Source organism: Marmota flaviventris, chromosome 13, assembly GCF_047511675.1.
Source record: "Marmota flaviventris isolate mMarFla1 chromosome 13, mMarFla1.hap1, whole genome shotgun sequence".
Taxonomy (NCBI): domain Eukaryota; kingdom Metazoa; phylum Chordata; class Mammalia; order Rodentia; family Sciuridae; genus Marmota; species Marmota flaviventris.
In genome coordinates this window covers 83442269-83461278 of record NC_092510.1, presented here as the reverse complement: position 1 = coordinate 83461278, position 19010 = coordinate 83442269, and the positions used below count along the sequence as shown (strand labels likewise).

At 34.3% G+C, this 19010-nt stretch overlaps 1 protein-coding gene across 7 annotated transcripts in view; it reads left to right on the top strand.

Moving 5' to 3' along the window:
• Positions 1–19010, top strand: part of Ptbp3 (polypyrimidine tract binding protein 3) — a 97264-nt gene that overhangs the window by 44179 nt on the left and 34075 nt on the right. For all 7 annotated transcript variants that reach the window (XM_027942982.3, XM_071600839.1, XM_027942978.3 and 4 more), the window contains 2 exons: positions 5825–5971; positions 15092–15256. In XM_027942982.3, the coding sequence (XP_027798783.1) occupies positions 5825–5971; positions 15092–15256 (312 nt within the window). The remainder of the gene's footprint in view (positions 1–5824; positions 5972–15091; positions 15257–19010) is intronic.

Below are 19010 nucleotides of genomic sequence, written 5' to 3'. Positions count from 1 at the left end.
TAACATCAAAAGAAAAAAAAAGAAAAGAAAAAGAAACTTGTTATTTTGGAAATTTATCTACCTAATATGAGTTGACTCTTATATCTTCTGGGCCTTGTGTAGGAGGCTAGTACAAAACAATGACTTCCTGTAAACTCATTTAACAGTATGTATATTCAGTTGTAGAATTAATATGTAATTTATTTAATAATTTGAGGGAGATATAAGAGAGGCTTCATTTGATAAGTTAATAGGTTTTTTTTTTAATTAGTTATTTTAACTGATACACAATAATACAAAAATTGGCACTGAGAGTGTATGCAGCTCAGAGAGTGGCTTGCCTAGCATGTACAAAAGCTGTAGGTTTTGGTTCTCAGCCCTGCACTTAAAAAAATTCTATACACACACACACACACACACACATACATATATATATGGTATATAAGAATCATACATATTTATGGGGTACCATGTGATTTTTGGTACATGTATATGTTGTGTGTTGTTTAAATCAGATTAAGCATATTTCCTGATTGATCATTTCTTTATGGTGAAAACATTTAAAATCATTTCTTCTAGCTTTTTGAAATATACTGCACATTATCATTATCTGTAGTCACCCTACTGTTCAATATAGCACACCAGAACTTCTTATTTCTACTTACAATAACTTAATACCCACCCACTGATCAGCCTTTCCCCATATCTTCTTCCCCTACACTCTCCACCCTCTGTTAACCACTGTTCCACTCAGCTTGTGAGTTCAGTTTTTTATATTCCACAAGATCATTCAGTACTTGTTTTCTGTGCCTGGTGTATTTCATTTAACATAATGATTTCTAGTTCCATCTGTGTTGTCATGAATGGCAGAATTTCATTCTTTTTTATGGCTAGATGGTATTCCATTATGTATGTTTCACGTTTTCTTTATACATCCATCCTTTGATGGATGCTTTGGTTATTTCTATTTCTTGACTATTGTGAATAGTGCTGCAATAAACATGGAAGTGCAGATGTCTTTGACATATGGGTTTCCTTTCCTTTGGATATATACTCGGTAGTGGGATTGCTAGATCATATGATAGTTCTGTTTTAATTTTTAAAGTAATCTCTATACTGATTTCCATAATGAGTGTGCTAATTTACATTCCAACCAACAAGTGTACAGGCATTCTCTTTTCTCCACATTCTTGCCAGCGCTTGTTATTTTTTGATAATGGAGTGAGGTAGCCTAGCCTCTCATTTTTTTTTTTCAGCTTGCATTTCTTTGATGTTGAACTTTTTTTTTAATATTTTATTTTTTTTTAGTTGTGGTTGGACACAATATCTTTTATTTTTTTATTTTTATGTGGTACTGAGGCTTGAACCCAGGGCCCTGCACGTGCTAGGTGAGCACTGTACCACTGAGCCACAACCCCAGCCCTGATGTTGAACATTTTTAAGATGCCTTTGGCTATTTGTATGTCTCCTTCTGAGATATATCTGTTTAGGTCTATTGTCAATTACTTAATTTTTTTCTTTTTTGCTGTTGCGTTTTTGGAGTTCCTTATATATTATAGATATTGTTGATAATTTCCTTTGCTTTGCAGATGCTTTTTAAAAACTTGATCTAATCTCATTTGTATGATTTTTGCTTTTTTGGATTATAACCCAAAATTTTTTGCCTGTTTCAATGTCCTGAAAAAAATAAGTTTTCTGAAAATTTGATTCTCTCATGACCATAACAAAAATATAATACTTGTTATATTGATTTTAATGATTGTGTGCTTTCTTGTTCCAAAATGAGACCTCACTGGGATGTATTCTTCAGTTCTTTCCACTTTTTTGATTATCCTGAAAATCTTTAGTGCTAAGCATTATTATAGAAAGGAGGCATGGAATCTAGACTATAAAATTTATAGTACATTGTGATATGTCACTGTTGCTTCTTTTTGTAAATAAAAGTTTTAGAAGCATGACTACACTTATAAATAAATAGAGCCAGCTGCTGTGTTGAACACCTATAATCCCAGCGGCTCAGGAAGCTGAAGCAGAAGGATTGTGAGTTGAAAGCCAGCCTCAGCAACTTGGTGAGGCCCTAAGCAATTGAGCAAGACCCTGTATCTAAGTAAAATACATAAAGGGCTGGGGATGAGGCTCAGTAGTTAAGTGTCCCTGGGTTTAATTCCTGGTACCTAAAAAATAAATAGTCAAGTGTGGGTATGAAAGTGATTGGATCATGTCTGATTCAGTCCTCCTCTAGTAAACTGCTTGATTAATATCCCCACTTAATTCAGATGAGGTTACTAAGATTCAGAGAGGTTATAAACATGCTGTCGTATGTATTCTTCATGTGTGCACATTTCTTACATCTATTGGAGACTAGTACATGGGGGCTTAAATCTTTATTATTTAACAAGAGTTAAACAAGAGTTGCTACTGCTGGGAATCCTGTGGTCTGTGTGATTTGAAAAAAGCAATCATGATCATCTCTAATATTGGTTTTGATAGGCAGTAGGCAAGGTCACAATTGTTTTTTCTTGTCTTTACTGTTTATTCTGGGGTTTATCTGTAAGCTAACTGTACCTGTTCATTACCTTTTTCTTAAATCATAAATCCTGTTTAGAAAATACCTATTTAGTAATACACTTCATGATTATGGGCTATAACCTTTCCCAGAGCATTTGGAATGATGGGGGAAGAGAGGGGCTATTTTAAGTCCTCCGGGCAATGACTTTTAGTTGTCTCTCCACCCCACATGATGAAGACTAAATTCTTTGACTAGATACTTTGGAAAATCTTAAATGATTACTGGATTTCATGTGAGAAATTTATTTTTACATATAAAAGTCTAGATTCTGTATACTCTAGGGGGGGAGAAAAAAACCCTTCCTATGACAAGACTCACATATTCCAAAGACATTGTTAAACTTTTTCTTTATGTGACTGATGTTAGAAATTGAACTATTTCTTAACACTCAGCAAAGAGTTAGTAAAAATATACTTTCTTCCCTTATGGAGAATATTATTGGAATAATGTTTACAAATTCTTTATTGAATGGCGATTAAAAACCAGGTAGAAACTATTGCCATAGCTTTTTTTCTTTTTAAAAAGTTTTTTAAAATTTTATTTATTCTAATAAGTTATATGAGATGGCAGAGTGCAGTTCAATTCATGTTTCACAAATAGAACACAACTTTTCATGTCTCTGGTTGAATACAAAGTAGAGTCACACCATATGTGTTTACATACATGTACTTAGGGTAATGATGTCCATCTCATTCCACCATCTTTCCCAACCCTTTGCTCCCCTTCCCTTCTCTATCCTTTGACCTATCTAAAGTTCGTCTATTCCTCCCATGCTCTCTCCTCATCCCCATTATGAATCGGCATCCTTATATCAGAGAAGACATTTGGCATTTTGGTTTTTTGGGATTGGCTTACTTCACTTAGCTTTATATTCTCCAACTCTATTTTCCTGCAAATGCTATGATTTTATTCTCTTTTATTTCTGAGTAATATTCCATTGTATATATATATCACATTTTCTTTATCCATTCATCTACTGAAGGGTACTTAGGTTGGAGCCACAATTTAGCTATTGTGAATTGTGCTGCAATAAACATCGATGTGGCTGTGTCCCAGTAGTATGCTGCTTTTAAGTTCTTTTGTTATAAATCCGGGAGTGAGATAGATGGGTCAAAAGGTGGTTCCATTCCACGTTTTCAAAGGAATCTCCATACTGCTTTCCATATTGGCTGTACCATTTTGCAGTCCCAACAGCAGTGTATGAGTGTGCCCTTTTCCCCACATCCTCGCTAACACTTACTGTTATTTGTATTCTTAATAGGTGCCATTCTGACTGGAGTGAGATAAAATATTAGTTTTGATTTGCATTTATCTAATTGCTAGAGATGTTGAAGACTTTTTCATATATTTGTTGATTGCTTGTATATCACTTTCTGAGAAGTATCTGTTCAGTTCCTTGGCCCATTTATTGATTGGATTATTTGTTTTTTTTGGTGTTAAGATTTTTGAGTTCTTTATATATACTAGAGATTAGTGCTCTATCTGATGTATGTGTGGTAAAAATTTGCTCCCAAGCTGTAGGCTCTCTGTTCACCTCACTGATTATTTTTTTTTTTTGCTGAGAAGAAGCTTTTGAGTTTGAATCCCAGCTTTTTTTTTTTTTTTTCCTTGCCTTAATCATTTTTATACTCCTGTCTTATAAATATTAGAAAAAGTCTATTACCGATACTTTAAAGAATATCATGGACGTTTATATCTTTTAGATGTATAATGACTTGAAGACACTTTTATCTCTTTAAAGATAGTGGAATTTTATGTTTATTGTGAATTGATTTCTTGACTTGTGATATTTGATTCACCCTCATTGGCTAACATAACTACCTCTTGGGAAATTATTGTTAATTTGAAACATCTAATTGGTTTAGTTGTGACATTTGGTTGATACCATTATACATCATATTTAACATTTATATAGTTGATATTCCTTTACTGGACTTCATATGAAAACATTTGACAGGTAAGATAACTATAAACAAAGGCATAGTTGGATTTATAGATATTTGCCATTTTCTGTGTTCAGTAAATTTTATTGTTAATAAATGTATATTTTATAAATTTTAAGTGTTTTATACATAAGTCGAAGTGGTTGCTGTGTGCTTGCTAATTAAATGTTTTATAGTGAAAAAATAGTTGGGTTATCTTACTAGAGGTTTGTGTTGATTTTGATCAGTAGTAATTTATTATGATGCCACACAAGAAATATATGTAACATACAGATGTGTAGATATAGTGTTTATGTGTGTGCATGTGTATAAGCATATAATATAAATATATAAAATAGGGAAAAGAACTCTGAGTACTTACATGTAACTTTTGCTTCAAAGTGTAACATGGGTGTTGATTGAGAACATATTTGTAAAGTAAATACAATTTAATTCTGGGCACCACCACTTGAAAAAGATGCTTTCCAATATTTCTTTCCTGTAAAATCTCAGACTGATCACTTAACAGGAATTCTACCTAAAATGTGAGGAGACTTAAAGATCATATTGGGCAGTACTTCATATTTTAGATGAGGAAATCTAAGATTCAGAGGTGTTAATGACCTCTAAGTTATCGAAATTATAATAGCTAGAATAGGTTCCCTTTCTACCAAGTCTTGACAACTCTCATTCTTGCTATCAGATCAGATAAGTTGGTTTCTAGTTGGCAAAGTATGAAATAATAACTATTGAAAAATGGATGCTCTGTTTAATTTTATTTGTGCTGTTGTTTCACAACCACCACCAAAAGAAAAGGAAAGAAAAAAAAAAAAAAACATAAGAATTTAAATAGTTAGTACAATGCCCTCTCCTTCCTTTTTTCCTCTAAAGGACATTTGAGACTTAAAAAAAAAAAAAAATTCCTTATTGCCTCATGAAATTTCAATATCTTGATGTAGAATATAGCCCATTAGCCCCAAAGTTTTCACAGAAAACTATTAAATCACAGTCTCTGAAAACATCCATTTATAATGTTGATTTATATATTTGTTTTAACCTTTTTAATTGTTTTTAAATTTTAGAAGAAGCAAAAATAATAGGAAGATAAAACACATGAAATTATTTAATCAACTGACAGTTTCTCAAGTCCAAACCTTTCTCAAACCCAACTTTTCCAATATATTTCTACTTACCATCCATGATATACTTTGAAACAAAAGATTTTTCATCTTTTTGAGGAAATATTATTTCTGTTGAGAATGCATGAGTTTTAGAGTGAGTTAGAATGATAAATAGTGAACTGTCTTATTAAAAAAGATGAGCTTTCCCCCTTACCTTCTTATGCTTGTTGCAGGCTTTCTTAGAAATGGCTTCTGAGGAAGCTGCAGTTACTATGGTGAATTATTACACTCCTGTTACTCCTCAACTTCGAAGCCAGCCAGTTTATATTCAGTATTCCAATCACAGAGAACTTAAGACTGACAATCTGCCTAATCAAGCTGTAAGTATTTAAGACATCTTTAAAAATAGGAGTAAAAATATATGATATCATAACTTAAAATTAATTTTCTATAGTTATGAACCTCTTAACATTTCAAATCTGAAAGGAACTTTAGAAAGTCATTCATTTTAATTCCTCCTTTTTACAGAATTTATAGCAAAGGATTTGAGAAGTTGAGTGTGATGCTTATATTGTAATGTTGAGTAACTTATATAAGATGTTAATGAGAATGTGTTTAGAATTAAGTGATTTTTGACTCCTTAAGATGAATGTGGAATGTAGTCTATCAATGTTTATTACCTTACTTTTCTATTTTTATTTTAATGTACTTCATATTGAGTCTTTTGTGTCCTTCCAGGTTAATTTTTAAATAGTTAAAAGTAGTAATTTGAAGTTACTTAAAGATAGGAGGGGCTGGGGATGTGGCTCAAGCGGTAGCACGATCGCCTGGCATGCGTGTGGCCCGGGTTCGATCCTCAGCACCACATATGAACAAAGATGTTGTGTCTGCGGAAAACTAATAAATAAATAAATAAATATTTTAAAAAAAAAAAGATAGGAAAATTTTATCTACAAAGCAAGTAGTTTTTAAGTGGGTTTTTATTATGTAAAGAGCATATTTGGCCTCTATATTCTTGCTCTATACAAAGAACTTAAAAGTCTTTGATTCTGTGTTGAAAGGCATTACAATGCAAACTGTATTTAAATTTATTGAGTTTTAGTTTTCCACATTGATCACAATGGGCATTTCCTACACATAATCCTTGTTTTAAGACATAGGGCATATAATATAAACTAGAATAAGCGCAGTATTTGATTTTTCTTTCTTTCTTTTTGTACTGGGAATTGAACCTAGTGGTGCTTTACCACTGAGCTACATCCTATGTCCTTTTACTTTGAGACAGGTTTCCCCAAGTTTCTGAGGCTGATCTTGAACTTGAGATCCTCCTGGCTCAGCCTCTGGAGTACCTGGGATTACAGATGGATTCCACCGCATCTGGCAGCATTTGATATTTTAAAATAGAATAGATTTCATTTAATTTATTTTACCCCCCACACGTATGATGGGGTTTGAACCTGGGGCCTTGCCTTTGCATGATCTTTATCACTGAGCTGTATCCCCAGGGCTTAGAATTGATTTTGTAAAATGAAAAAATTGTCTTTATAAATGACAGTTACAATATGTATACATGGTAAAACACTCAATCTAGAAAAGTAAAAGAAAAAAAAATCATCTAGTTGCCCAGAGATAACTAATAAGTAGTAGACCTAATATTTTAGTATGTGCCCTTCCATTTTCTGGTATCTGTGTTATCTATTTTATACAAATGGAATTCTGATGTTTAGAAACCTTTTATTTTTTTTCTCTGTATGTTATGCACATGGTTTCATAACCACAAATCAGAGGTACTTCATAAGTTTTCAATGATTGCCTATTATTCCTCTATAGAGGAAAGCCATCGTATATCCAATTACTTTTTCTTAGACATTGAAGTTGTTTCCTATTTAATGCGTTTACAAATAGTACTCCAAAAACATATTTTAGCACACTTCCAACATTATATTATTAGATTATATTTTATATTTCAATATGTTGCATGAATGCTTGCTGTAAAAGATTATATGCCAATTTAGGGTGCTCTTGATAATGTATAAGCAAGTGGTTTTCCTGCTTATCTTTGTTAATATGATAGGTGAGAAATTATAACTTATTGTTTTATTTTTATTTGATCATTTTTAAAAATATTTTTTTAGTTGCAGATGGACACAATACTTTTATTCTATTTATTTATTTATTTTTATATGGTGCTGAGGATCGAACCCAGTGCCCCATACGTGCGAGGAAATCACTCTCCCGCTGAGCCACAATCCCAGCTCTAATCATTTTTTAAAAAAAAATTTTTAAATTTGTTTTAATTAGTTATACATGATAGTACAATGATCTTGACATATCATACATTTGAATCAGATAGGGTATAATTTCTCATTTTTCTGAGTGTACAGGTTGCAGAATCACATTGGTCATGCAGCCAGGTATATACATACAGAGATAATAATGACTATTTTATTCTGCTGTCCTTCCTTTCCCCCCTTCCTCTCCCCTCCCCTCCCATCACTCCTGATCATTTTAAATATATTTATTTATAGTGATTTCTATTTATGCCATTTCCTCCCATTTAAAATTTGTTTTTAAATATCGGGCTGGGATTGTGGCTCCATGGTAGAGTGCTTGCCTAACATGTATGAGGCACTGGGTTTGATCTCAGTACCACATATAAATAAATAAATATCCATCAATGACTAATAAAAAATATTAAGAAAATATATATATCTAATGCCAAATTATTCAGCCATTTTTAAATGTGTACTTTAGTGGCATTAAGCACGTTCACATTATTGGATAACCCACCACCACCACTGATCTTTAGAACATATTCATCATCTAAAACTGAAATTTCCTATCCATTAAATAATAACTTCCCACTTATTCTTCCCATCAGCCTCTGTCTACGATTCTACTTTCTGTTCCTATAAATGTTTTTGCTTATGTGTTTTAAAAATATTTTTTATATGTATAGTAAAAACTCTTGTTAAGATTGTCATGATGCAGTCTGACTTTGGTACCATGCTCAGAAAAACCTAGCACACCAAGATTTAAACAAACAAGCAATATGCTAATATTTTCATGTTTTGGTTCCTTTTATTTTAATGTTTAAATCTTTGTTCTATTAGGAAGTTTTTTGATGTGGGGAATAAGGGCAACATTGTTGTTGTTGTTGTTATTGTTTTTAACTTTTTATAGTTGTAGATGGACAGAATGCCTTTATTTTATTGCTTATTTTTATGTGGTGCTGAGGATTGAACCCAGTGCCTCATGCATGCTAGGCAAGCACTCTGCCACTGAGCTACAGTCCCAGCCCCAAACATTGTTATTTTAATAACCTACTTACTATTCTCTGATGTGAAACTTATTCTTTATCATATTCTAGTTTTTCTATCGATATGCTATGCATATACATATAAACAGACAGACACCCTCATTAGACATGTCTGCATTCTGCTTGCATGGCTTGGTCTATCCTCGTGTGTGCTGCTCACATGGCATGTACTCCATCTCTAACTGGACTAGCTTCCATTCTATTCCATTCCTGCTTCAGCGCATACTACAACTTAGTATATTATAGGATAATATACCCTCTCCAGAAATTAACATCAGTATTTTTTATTTCTCCAGGTATATCACAGAATTATTTTGGTAATACATGCTCCTTAAAAAACACAATTAGAATAGGATAGATTTTGTAGATTAATTTGGGAATAACTAACACATTTCTATTTCTCTGTGATCCTTTAGAGGAAGAAGTTACATTGTTTTCTTTTACGTCTTTCAGTAAAGTTTTTTAAGTTTTTCTTTATATAAATCTTACAGTTTTCCCATTAGTGTGTTTCTGAATATGTTATAAATTATAAAGTATAAATTCAAGTATAAATCTTGAAGAAGAAAAAAATAGTTTAGTAAAACTTTTTAATGATTAAATTATTCCAATGGGAAACAGAAATACCAGTTGCTTGGCAACCAGAGCCACCCAAATGACCTACTTTATTCTTAGATAGCTTGGATTTCTTCCTGATACCCTTTCCATTTTATTACTTTTGTGCAATCTTTGTGCATTAATGTTTGATAAAATGTAATTGAGATTTCTTTTATTCAAAGTCCAACACCAAACTGAAGTCAAAGTAGATGGTACCTTTTTATATATATAAAATGTACCATATTTCATTTTATTATGACAGTCCCAGGAAGTTAATAGATTAGTGTTTCTTTCATTATTGTTCTTTGAACTGCACATATCTGCACGTGACTTCTTTTCCAGCTCATGGACATAACTTGTTAGTCAGGTGAATATCAAATACTTTGGGGTCCCTTATTTAAAAGACATTTTAAAAATTTTTAAAAATATTCAGATCATATCCTGAAGCATAACATTTGAGAGGTGATTATGTTAATGGCAGTCGTTTATATATTTTTTTTCAATCACATGGGTAGAAGTATAAATCTTCAGAGATGACTTTAGGAAAATTTGCCCTTAAAATGTTCCCTCAAAAATTATTAAACCAAACACTTGACTGTGTACATTTACTATATGTTAATTTCATCTTCTTTTTTTAAAAAAAATATTTATTTTTTAGTTTTAGGTGGACACAATATCTTTATTTTATTTTTACGTGGTGTGAGGATCGAACCCAGCACCCCACACATGCCAGGCAGGCGCGCTACTGCTTGAGCCACATCCCCAGCCCTAATTTTATCTTCTTGATTCTAGAACTGTGCTTTTCACATTATCTAGGCTTCTTTATAGTTTATGTGAAATATATGTCCCTGTTCTGACAATAAAATCTTTGTTGCTTTTCCAATTTTACTGTTTCCTTTTTAATAGTATAATTGTTCCAGAGAATTCGTTTCCCAGATATTTAAAAATCATTTCCCATTAGCTTGGGGTAGTAATCTTAAGAGCTTGGGAGGCAGAGGCAGGACGATTACAAGTTCCAGGTCTGTAGAGGCAACTTAGTGAAACTCTGTCTCAAAATAAAATTTAAACAGGGCTGGGAATGTATCTCAATGGCAGAGTGCTTTCCTATCATGTGGGGCTCTGAGTTCAATTGTCAGTACTGAAAAGAAAAAAGTAATCATTTTAATCTAAGAGGAATAGGGACAGTTATTATACTTAAAACCTCCCTAGGATGCTGTCTTTTCCCAGAGATCCTCTAGAACTGTGATGTCCAACATGGCAACCAGTAGTAGCTATATGTGACTAAATTTAAAAATTCAGTTTCTGAGTTGTAATAGCTACATATCAGATGCTCACTAGCCTCTTGTGACTAGTTGCTATCATAGGATACCATAGAAATCACATTTCTACAATCCCAGGAGTCTGTTGGATAGCACTGTTTTTATGTCTTCCAAGCCTCTGCTCAACTTTTTTCTTTTGCAGTGTTGGGGATTGAACCCAGGACCTTGTGCATGCTAGGCAAGCACTCTGCATAACTTTTCGAGTGTGTGGAATAGAGTTATAACAACTAATTTCATTGCTTTGACTTCCTAATTCTAACCCCTGTGTCAGTTCTGGGTCTTTTAATTGATTGATTCATTTCCCTCTGCCATTGTGTGTCAGTCATCTTTTTGTCACTTTACCAAATACCTGACCAGAACAACTGAGAGAAGGAAAAGTTCGTATTTTGACTTATGGTTTCAGAGATTTGGTCCTTGGTTGATCACTCCATTGTTCTGGGTTAGAGGTAAGTCAGAACATCTTGGCAGAAGGATGTGGTGGTAGGAAGCTGCTCGGCTCATGTCAGCCAGGAAGAAGAGAGAGGTTAGGGCACAGAGGACAAAATATAAACTCAAAAGGCATGTCCTCAGTGACCTGTTTCCTCCAGCCACACCCTAGTTGCCCACAGTTAACCTAGTATGTTAGTCCTTCTAAATTATTAATCTGTCAAATAGATTAACCCACTGATTAGTTTTCAGCTTTCATAATTGAATCATTTTACCTCTGAACATTCCTGCGTTGTCTCACACATCGGCATTTGGAGGGCACCTCATATGTAAACCATAAAGACATCACCAACTGTGGATCCAACATGGAAGTCTGAATCAGTTTTCAATTGTTAAAAGCAGTACCACCCTTGCTTTTCAATAAAATCTTACTGGGGAGAACAGTGTAAAATAGATGAGATAAACTGCCATGTTTGAATTGAAGTGAGATTGAGGTGGCCAATATCCCATTACAATTAATTGTCTGCCTAAAAGCATGATTTTAAGAATTAATGATACAAAATATTCAAATAATTATTCATACCTTCTCAAAGATGCTGCTGCTTTGGAAACTGAACATTTAGCAGTTTGTGTATCATTTGATACCTAAAAATCTGTGTGTGGTATAAAAAATGTTTGTATGCAAGTAATTTCAAAAGGGATAGTGCTCACTTCCACAGCATGTTTTTTAAAAGGGAAAAAAAGAATATATACAAGTATAAAAGTGAAATTTGTTTAAATGTTAAGCGTATAGAAAATGAAAGACTTCCGATTTTCAGACAGGTATTTATTACTTAAAGCAAAATGGTGAAAACTCAAATATCTCACATGGTATAATAAATAGTAAACAGTAACTAAAAATTAGAATCATGAAAAGAAAACAAGAAATGTCATGTCCTTGACATTGTAGAAAATTACATGCAGTTTAATTTCTAGAATGTCCCTCAGTTTGAATTTATGATTTACATACAAAAAAGTATCGTGATGTTTAAAATTGCAACTGTGATATGTAAAAATTAAAGTGACATTAAAGTGGTGCAGATATCATCACCTTAAGAAATGATAAGTATGGAGCAAAAGATTCATTGAAAGCATTCATTTAATTTTAGTAATCATTAACCATGCTTTTTTCCTTTAATTTTCCCTCCTTTGTCCTACTTTTTTTGGTGGGAGGGTACTGAGGATTGAACTTGGGGCCCTTGACCACTGAGTCACATCACCAGCCCCATTGTATGTATGTATGTATGTATGTATGTATGTATGTGTATATGTAGGGTGTTTTTTTTTTGTATTATATTTAGAGACAGGATTTCACTCAGTTGCTTAGTGCCTTGCTTTTGTTGAGGCTGGCTTTGAACTTGCGATCCTCCTGCCCTCAGCCTCCTGAGCAGCTGGGATTATAGGCACCACCGCATCCAGCCTACTGCATTTTTTGAATAATTTAATAAATTAAATTTTGAAGGAGTCAAATTTTAAAAAGTTTTATTTTAAAAATTAAAAAAGTCAAATTTAAAAAAGGAGTTTCAGGGCTAGGGTTGTGGCTCAGTGGTAGAGCGCTCGCCTAGCATGCGCGAGGCACTAGCTTCAATCCTCAGCACCACATAAATGTAAAATAAAGATATTGTGTCCTCCTAAAGCTAAAAAATAAACATTAAAAAAAAATAAAAAAGGACTTTCATGCCCTTGATACTGTTGAAAATTATAGGCAATTTATTTTCTAGAATGTCCCTCAATTTGAGTTTGTCTGATGTTTCTTCATGTTTCGATTCAGGGTAAGTATCTTTTATAGGTACGCCACAGAAGTAATACTCTTTTCTTCTTATTGTGTAATTTCAGGTAGCATACATTTTCAATTTGTTCCTTTACTGATCGTGTGCTCCTCTGTCTCTTCATTAGGCTGGTATTTGACAGGCTTCTCTGCCGTCAAGTTATTATAGTTGCCCTTTAGTACTCAGGGGAATTGTTTCCAGGACCCCTCCCAATACCAGAATTCAAGGATGTTCAAGTTATTTACTTCCACACACACTTCCATATTCTTGAAATCACCTAGAGATTGCTGTATCTTTTACAATATAAGTGCTATGTAAATAGTTGTAACATTGTACTGTTCAAGGAATAATGACAAGGAAAGCCTGTTTATGTTCAATACAGATGCAGGTTTTTTCTGAGTATTTTTCAATTCATAGTTGGACACAGAACCCACAGACACAGAAGACCAACTGTACTTAAAAAGAGGGAGGAATAGGGTTGGAGATGTAGCTCAGTAGTAGAGCACCTGCCTAACATGTACAAGGTCCTGGATTCCATTCTCAGCACTGAAAAAAAAGGGCGGGGGGAATAGGACTTTATGGGCAGGTTTTTTTTTATGTTTAATATTTTTTGTTGTTGTAGATGGATACAATACCTTTTTATTTATTTATTTTTATGTGGTGCTGAGTTTTGAACACACTGCCTCACACATGCCAGGCAAGTGCTCTACCACTGAGCCACAACCCCAACCCCTATGGGCAGGTATTTTAAGACATTGTAAACATACTGTTCATTACTCAATTTTTACCATGAACTTCAGAGTTCCTGTTTTGTTTCATGGATTATTTTTTGTATAATTATTACTATTTTAATCCACAAAATGTCTCACATTTGATCAGTAGGAACCCCCCTTCATGTTGGCCTCTATATCCTTTTGATAAATCTCTACCATTCTTTCAATATTTCTTATATTCTGGCAAAAACAACAAGAAAAACACCATAAAAACAAAAACATTTCACATTTATCTTGTGCTTTTCCTGCCTCAGCTCTGGAATTAGCAGCTATTTTTTAGATTCCCTTGTTTCTTTTTAATGGAGAATGATTTTTAGCAACTTGCTGGGCTGTCCTTCCATTGAATGACTTTTTTTTTTTTAATATATATATATTTTAGTTTTAGGTGGATACAATATCTTTATTTTATTTTTATGTGGTGCTGAGAATCGAACCCAGTGCCTCATGCATGCTAGGCGAATGCACTACCGCTTGAGCCACATCCCCAGCCCTGAATGACTTTTTTAGCCTCTTCAGGCTCTTGACTTCATACCAGCTCACCCACTTCCCTGGACCTCCTCTTTACCTGCTTAGGCTGTCTTCATATCTTGACTACCTATACCATATGGATCCCTCTCAACTCTCCTTGGGCTCTGATGGTCTTGGCCAGGTACCCCTTCCTCTGTATGCCTTCTTTACTCTTCTTATGTTTCTCAGGTTCTGATCTTCAACACTGAACCATTCCCCACACAGATCCTTCCTTACTTTACCTTTGGGCTAAGATTCCCCTTACCAGGCCACTCTGCCATATGGATGCTTTCCTCACCTTTCTTAGGCTCTGATGCTTCATGTTAGGATGCCTACCTATATGAATGGCCTCTTTTCCCCACTCTGGGCCACCACACCCCTTTTTCTCCTTGTTTACACTTATTTTATGCCACCCAGATGCTTGAATTATTTGAGAATAGAAAGGAATAGAGTGAAGAAGAGGGACTTGAGTGATTATTACATGATCTTTGCTCTTTTCTTCCTCATTGTCTTTTAAAAATTAGGAAATACAAAGTGTATCAAGTAAACTTAAGCAATATTAAGTACTGTATCAATGTGATAAGATAGGTCTTTGTTGGATTTTTGACCGATTCAGAACTTAGGCTATATGCATCTAGATAAAGTGGGGGGTGATTTAACTATCTTACTTCATATTGTTTTCTATCAGCTGGCTTTTAAGATTCATTTAAATGCTTTTATATAATAAAAAGCCTGATTTTGGATTGTTCTCTAGAGAGCCCAAGCTGCATTGCAGGCTGTCAGTGCTGTCCAGTCAGGAAACCTGGCCCTTCCTGGAGCTCCTTCCAATGAAGGCACAGTCCTACCTGGACAGAGCCCTGTGCTCCGAATAATAATTGAAAACCTCTTTTATCCCGTTACTCTGGAAGTTCTTCATCAGGTAAGAAGGAGTATTCTTACAGAAAACATACTCAAATGTGATGTCTGAAACGTTTGATATTCATTAACTCTGTGTTCTTCAGATTGTTATTTTGGGTTGGTATTTTTGTTTCAGTAATGAGAAAAATCATCCTATTTCATAAAAGAAGTTTGATCAAGCTGGGTACCACAGTAGTACACTTGGGAGGCTGAGGCAGGAAGATATCAAGTTCAAAGCCAACCTCAGTAACTTAGGGAGATCCTATCTCAAAATAAAAAGGTCCTGGGGAATGTAGCTCAATGATTAAGTGTCTCTGGATTCAAAACCCAGTACCAAAAAAAGAAGAAAAGAAAAAGAGGTTATTTTAACTAGAGACAATTTTTTATAGCCTCCTGTTTCTAACTTGAATACTTGATTTTTAAAAGGTGGGTAAGGGGCTGAATGCAGTGGTGCACACCTGTAATCCCAGTAACTCTAAAGGCTGGACAGGAAGATCATGAGTTCAAAGCCAGAGTCAGCAAAAGCAAGACGCTTAACAACTCAGTGAGACCCTGTCTCTAAATAAAATACAAAATAGGGCTGGGGATGTGGCTCAGTGGTTGAGTGTCCATGAGTTCAATCCCAAGTACCCCCCCAACCCTCAAGAAAAAAAGGTAGATAAGAGGGACTGGGACAGAGCTCAGTGATACAGCATGTGCTTAACATGATGCATGAAACCCTTGGTTCAGTCCCCAACACATAAACAAACAAAAAATAAAATCCCAACACTAAAATACAAATATTAGGCAAGAAATTCAGTTTTGTAAATAGGTACATGTGAAAATGAACAAAGCATAGAATCCTCTAGAAAGCCCAAGTAGTGGTTGTTCCTTAGAAAATAATGTCACTATAGAATACAACTAACTTATTTCTATTGAACTCTTCGTACATTTGAATACTCATTTAAAAAATTCTGAAGGGAGGCTAAGTAATAAATCTTCACATGTAATATGGATATATCATACTCATCAAGTTAAATGCTGACTGATACCAAATGTAACCTTTATATATCCAGTTTGTCTTGATAAAAGGCATTCCACCAAATCATGACTAATAATATTTAGAATTTAGAACAGGAAGGTCACCTATGTACATAATTTTATAATGATTAAAACTGAAAGTCAGATACTTGGGTAATTAAAAATCCAGTTAAGCCAGGTACGGTGGCTCTTGCCTGTAATCCCAGCAGCTCCAGAGGCTGGGGGCAGGAGGATCTTAAGTTCAAAGCCAGCTTCAGCAAATTAAGCAATTCAGCGAGACACTGTCTCTAAATAAAATGCAAAATAGGGCTGAGGATGTGGCTCAGTGATAGAGTTCAATGTTTGTTTTTTAATGTTTGTTATATCTTTAATATTCCATATATACATATCCTCAAAATGTAAGTTATTTGATAAATCTTTGTACACAGATGTTTGACATCTAGCTTCAGAATTTGAGTTTTTATCCCCTTTAGCTAACTATTGATTACATTTCATTATACTTATCAACCTATACATTAAAATACAAAGGTATTAAAACAAACTTTATGCTTATTTTTATTTAACCTTTTTTATATCTTTGGATTTGTACCATCAAATGAAGGGTTTTAGAGGGTATTGTGCATGTGTGTTTTAAGAATTGAAATGCATATATATTCTGTTCTTACATTTTGCAAATAAGGAAAGGTGGAGTTGTGTATACTCTTCCATGGTCATTATACCAACTAGTGATAATGCTCAGTCATTTTTCCCAGTACATTTCCACGCTGTGCATGTAAATATTAAATATACCAGTTAATAGGCTTGCTGTGTTCCTTTTGGTAGTTTTCTGAATACCATTTTCAGAATAAATGCATTTGTGAAATATGTCCTAGAGTGGACAATAGCCATCATTGCTCCCTAGAGGGATTTAACAATTCCTTAAGTGATTGATTTCATGTTTTGGTGAATTTTATTTTTTTAATTTCTATCCCACAAAGTAGCATTGAACACACTATGCAATCCATCAGCTACTGTATGTGTTTGTATTTGCTACTAAGATTCTGCAGCTTGCTGACCTACACTATTTTTAACAGACATTTTTATATCTGTGACTCGAACAGTGCCAACACCCATCAGCGAGCCTAGTCACTATTATGTGCTCATGTCCTATCATTTCACTTATCATATCCCTGAAAGCAGTAAAACCCCAAATCAAGACCCTCAAAATCATGGGTCCTTCAGGTGAAGAGAACTAATTTTGAAAGTTCTCAATAGAAACTGTTGGATCATGACTCTTAGTCTTTTAATTGCAACAGTCCTTCATTTAACTCTTTTTCTATGGGCCACTGGAATAAAACCAACCCCTTACTAAAGCATTTATTAAGGCCTCCATGTACAAACACCTTTAAAAAATCTCTTTAATCTCTCTGTGCATCACTCTGCTTATTAAACACTGTGGCCTTTTTACCCCCTCTCTTTCCCCCCAGCTTAGTCCTTTCTTAGTTGCCTATTTCTTAAGCCTGGGAGACTCTTTTACCCATAGTCACTTGGCTATGAGTACATAATTCACTCTTCATCTCAGATGTTAACCCCCTTGAAGAGTCTTTTTCTAATTATGGTAACTAAGCCCTCTCCCCCAGCACTCTATTCTATGTTTAGTCAACCAAGAGATAGTATAGCATAATAATTAAGGATACAGGGTCTGGAGTTGTTTGGAATCCTGTCTATACCACTACAACCTTGGGTAAGCAATTTGCCCAACTTCTGTCTGTTTTCTTTTTGTTTGGTTTCAGGGATTGAACCCAGGGATGCTTAACACCTGAACCACATTCCTAGTTCTTTTTATATTTTATTTTGAGACAGGATCTCTTAAGTTGCTCACTAGGTTGCCAAGGCTGGCTTTGAACTAAAAAGTTCTCCTTCCTCAGCCTCCTGAGCCTCTGGGATACAGGTGTGTGCCACTGTGCCAGGCCTGTTTTATTATTTTTATAATGAAGATGAAATTGGTAGTTTTTATGCCTTCATTGTGAGGATTACATGAGTTAATATGCTTAAAGCAGATAGAACAGTGCCTAGTACATATTAATTCCTCTAGAAACATTAATTATCAGATACTAAAGAATTGCAATGTAAGATACTGTTCCTTGCTCTTATGGGTAATAGTAATTTTGTAAATAATGGTGTGAAATGTGAACATCATAATGGGGAATATATAAAAGTAAGGAGTTGGTTTTATCTATTATAACTAAGCTAATTGTTTTAGTATTTTATTTGCTGAAAAGTTGGCTTTAGTTAAACTACTGTATAATGTCTGTAGAAGCTAGGGCTCTTCTTTTAGCTCATGGTAAGGGGACTGAGAAACTGAGATGGGAGGAGTGCTGTATTAGATGAGGGAAGTTAGGGCAAGTTTTTCTAGTATGACATTTAAGCAGAGCCTTTGAACAGAACCTTGAAGAATGTGAGGATCTAAGTTATATATATGTGGAGGAGTAGTGATCCAGTCAGAAAGAACAGCAAGTCCCTAAGATGGAAGTGTGCTTGATATGTTTAGTATCAGGCTGCTAGTGTAGAGAGACTAGGAAAGCTATAGCAATAGAATCAGGGAAGAGGGGTTGGGAGCCAAGCAGCGCAAAGTTTTTATACCATTTTACATTGAATAAAATGGGAAATGATTGGGAGATTTTAAATAGAGCAATGAGAGGTTATCATTTAATGTTTTAACAGAATCACTCATTGTTGTGTTAACCATAATCTGTCAAACAGAAGTTCTTGTCATT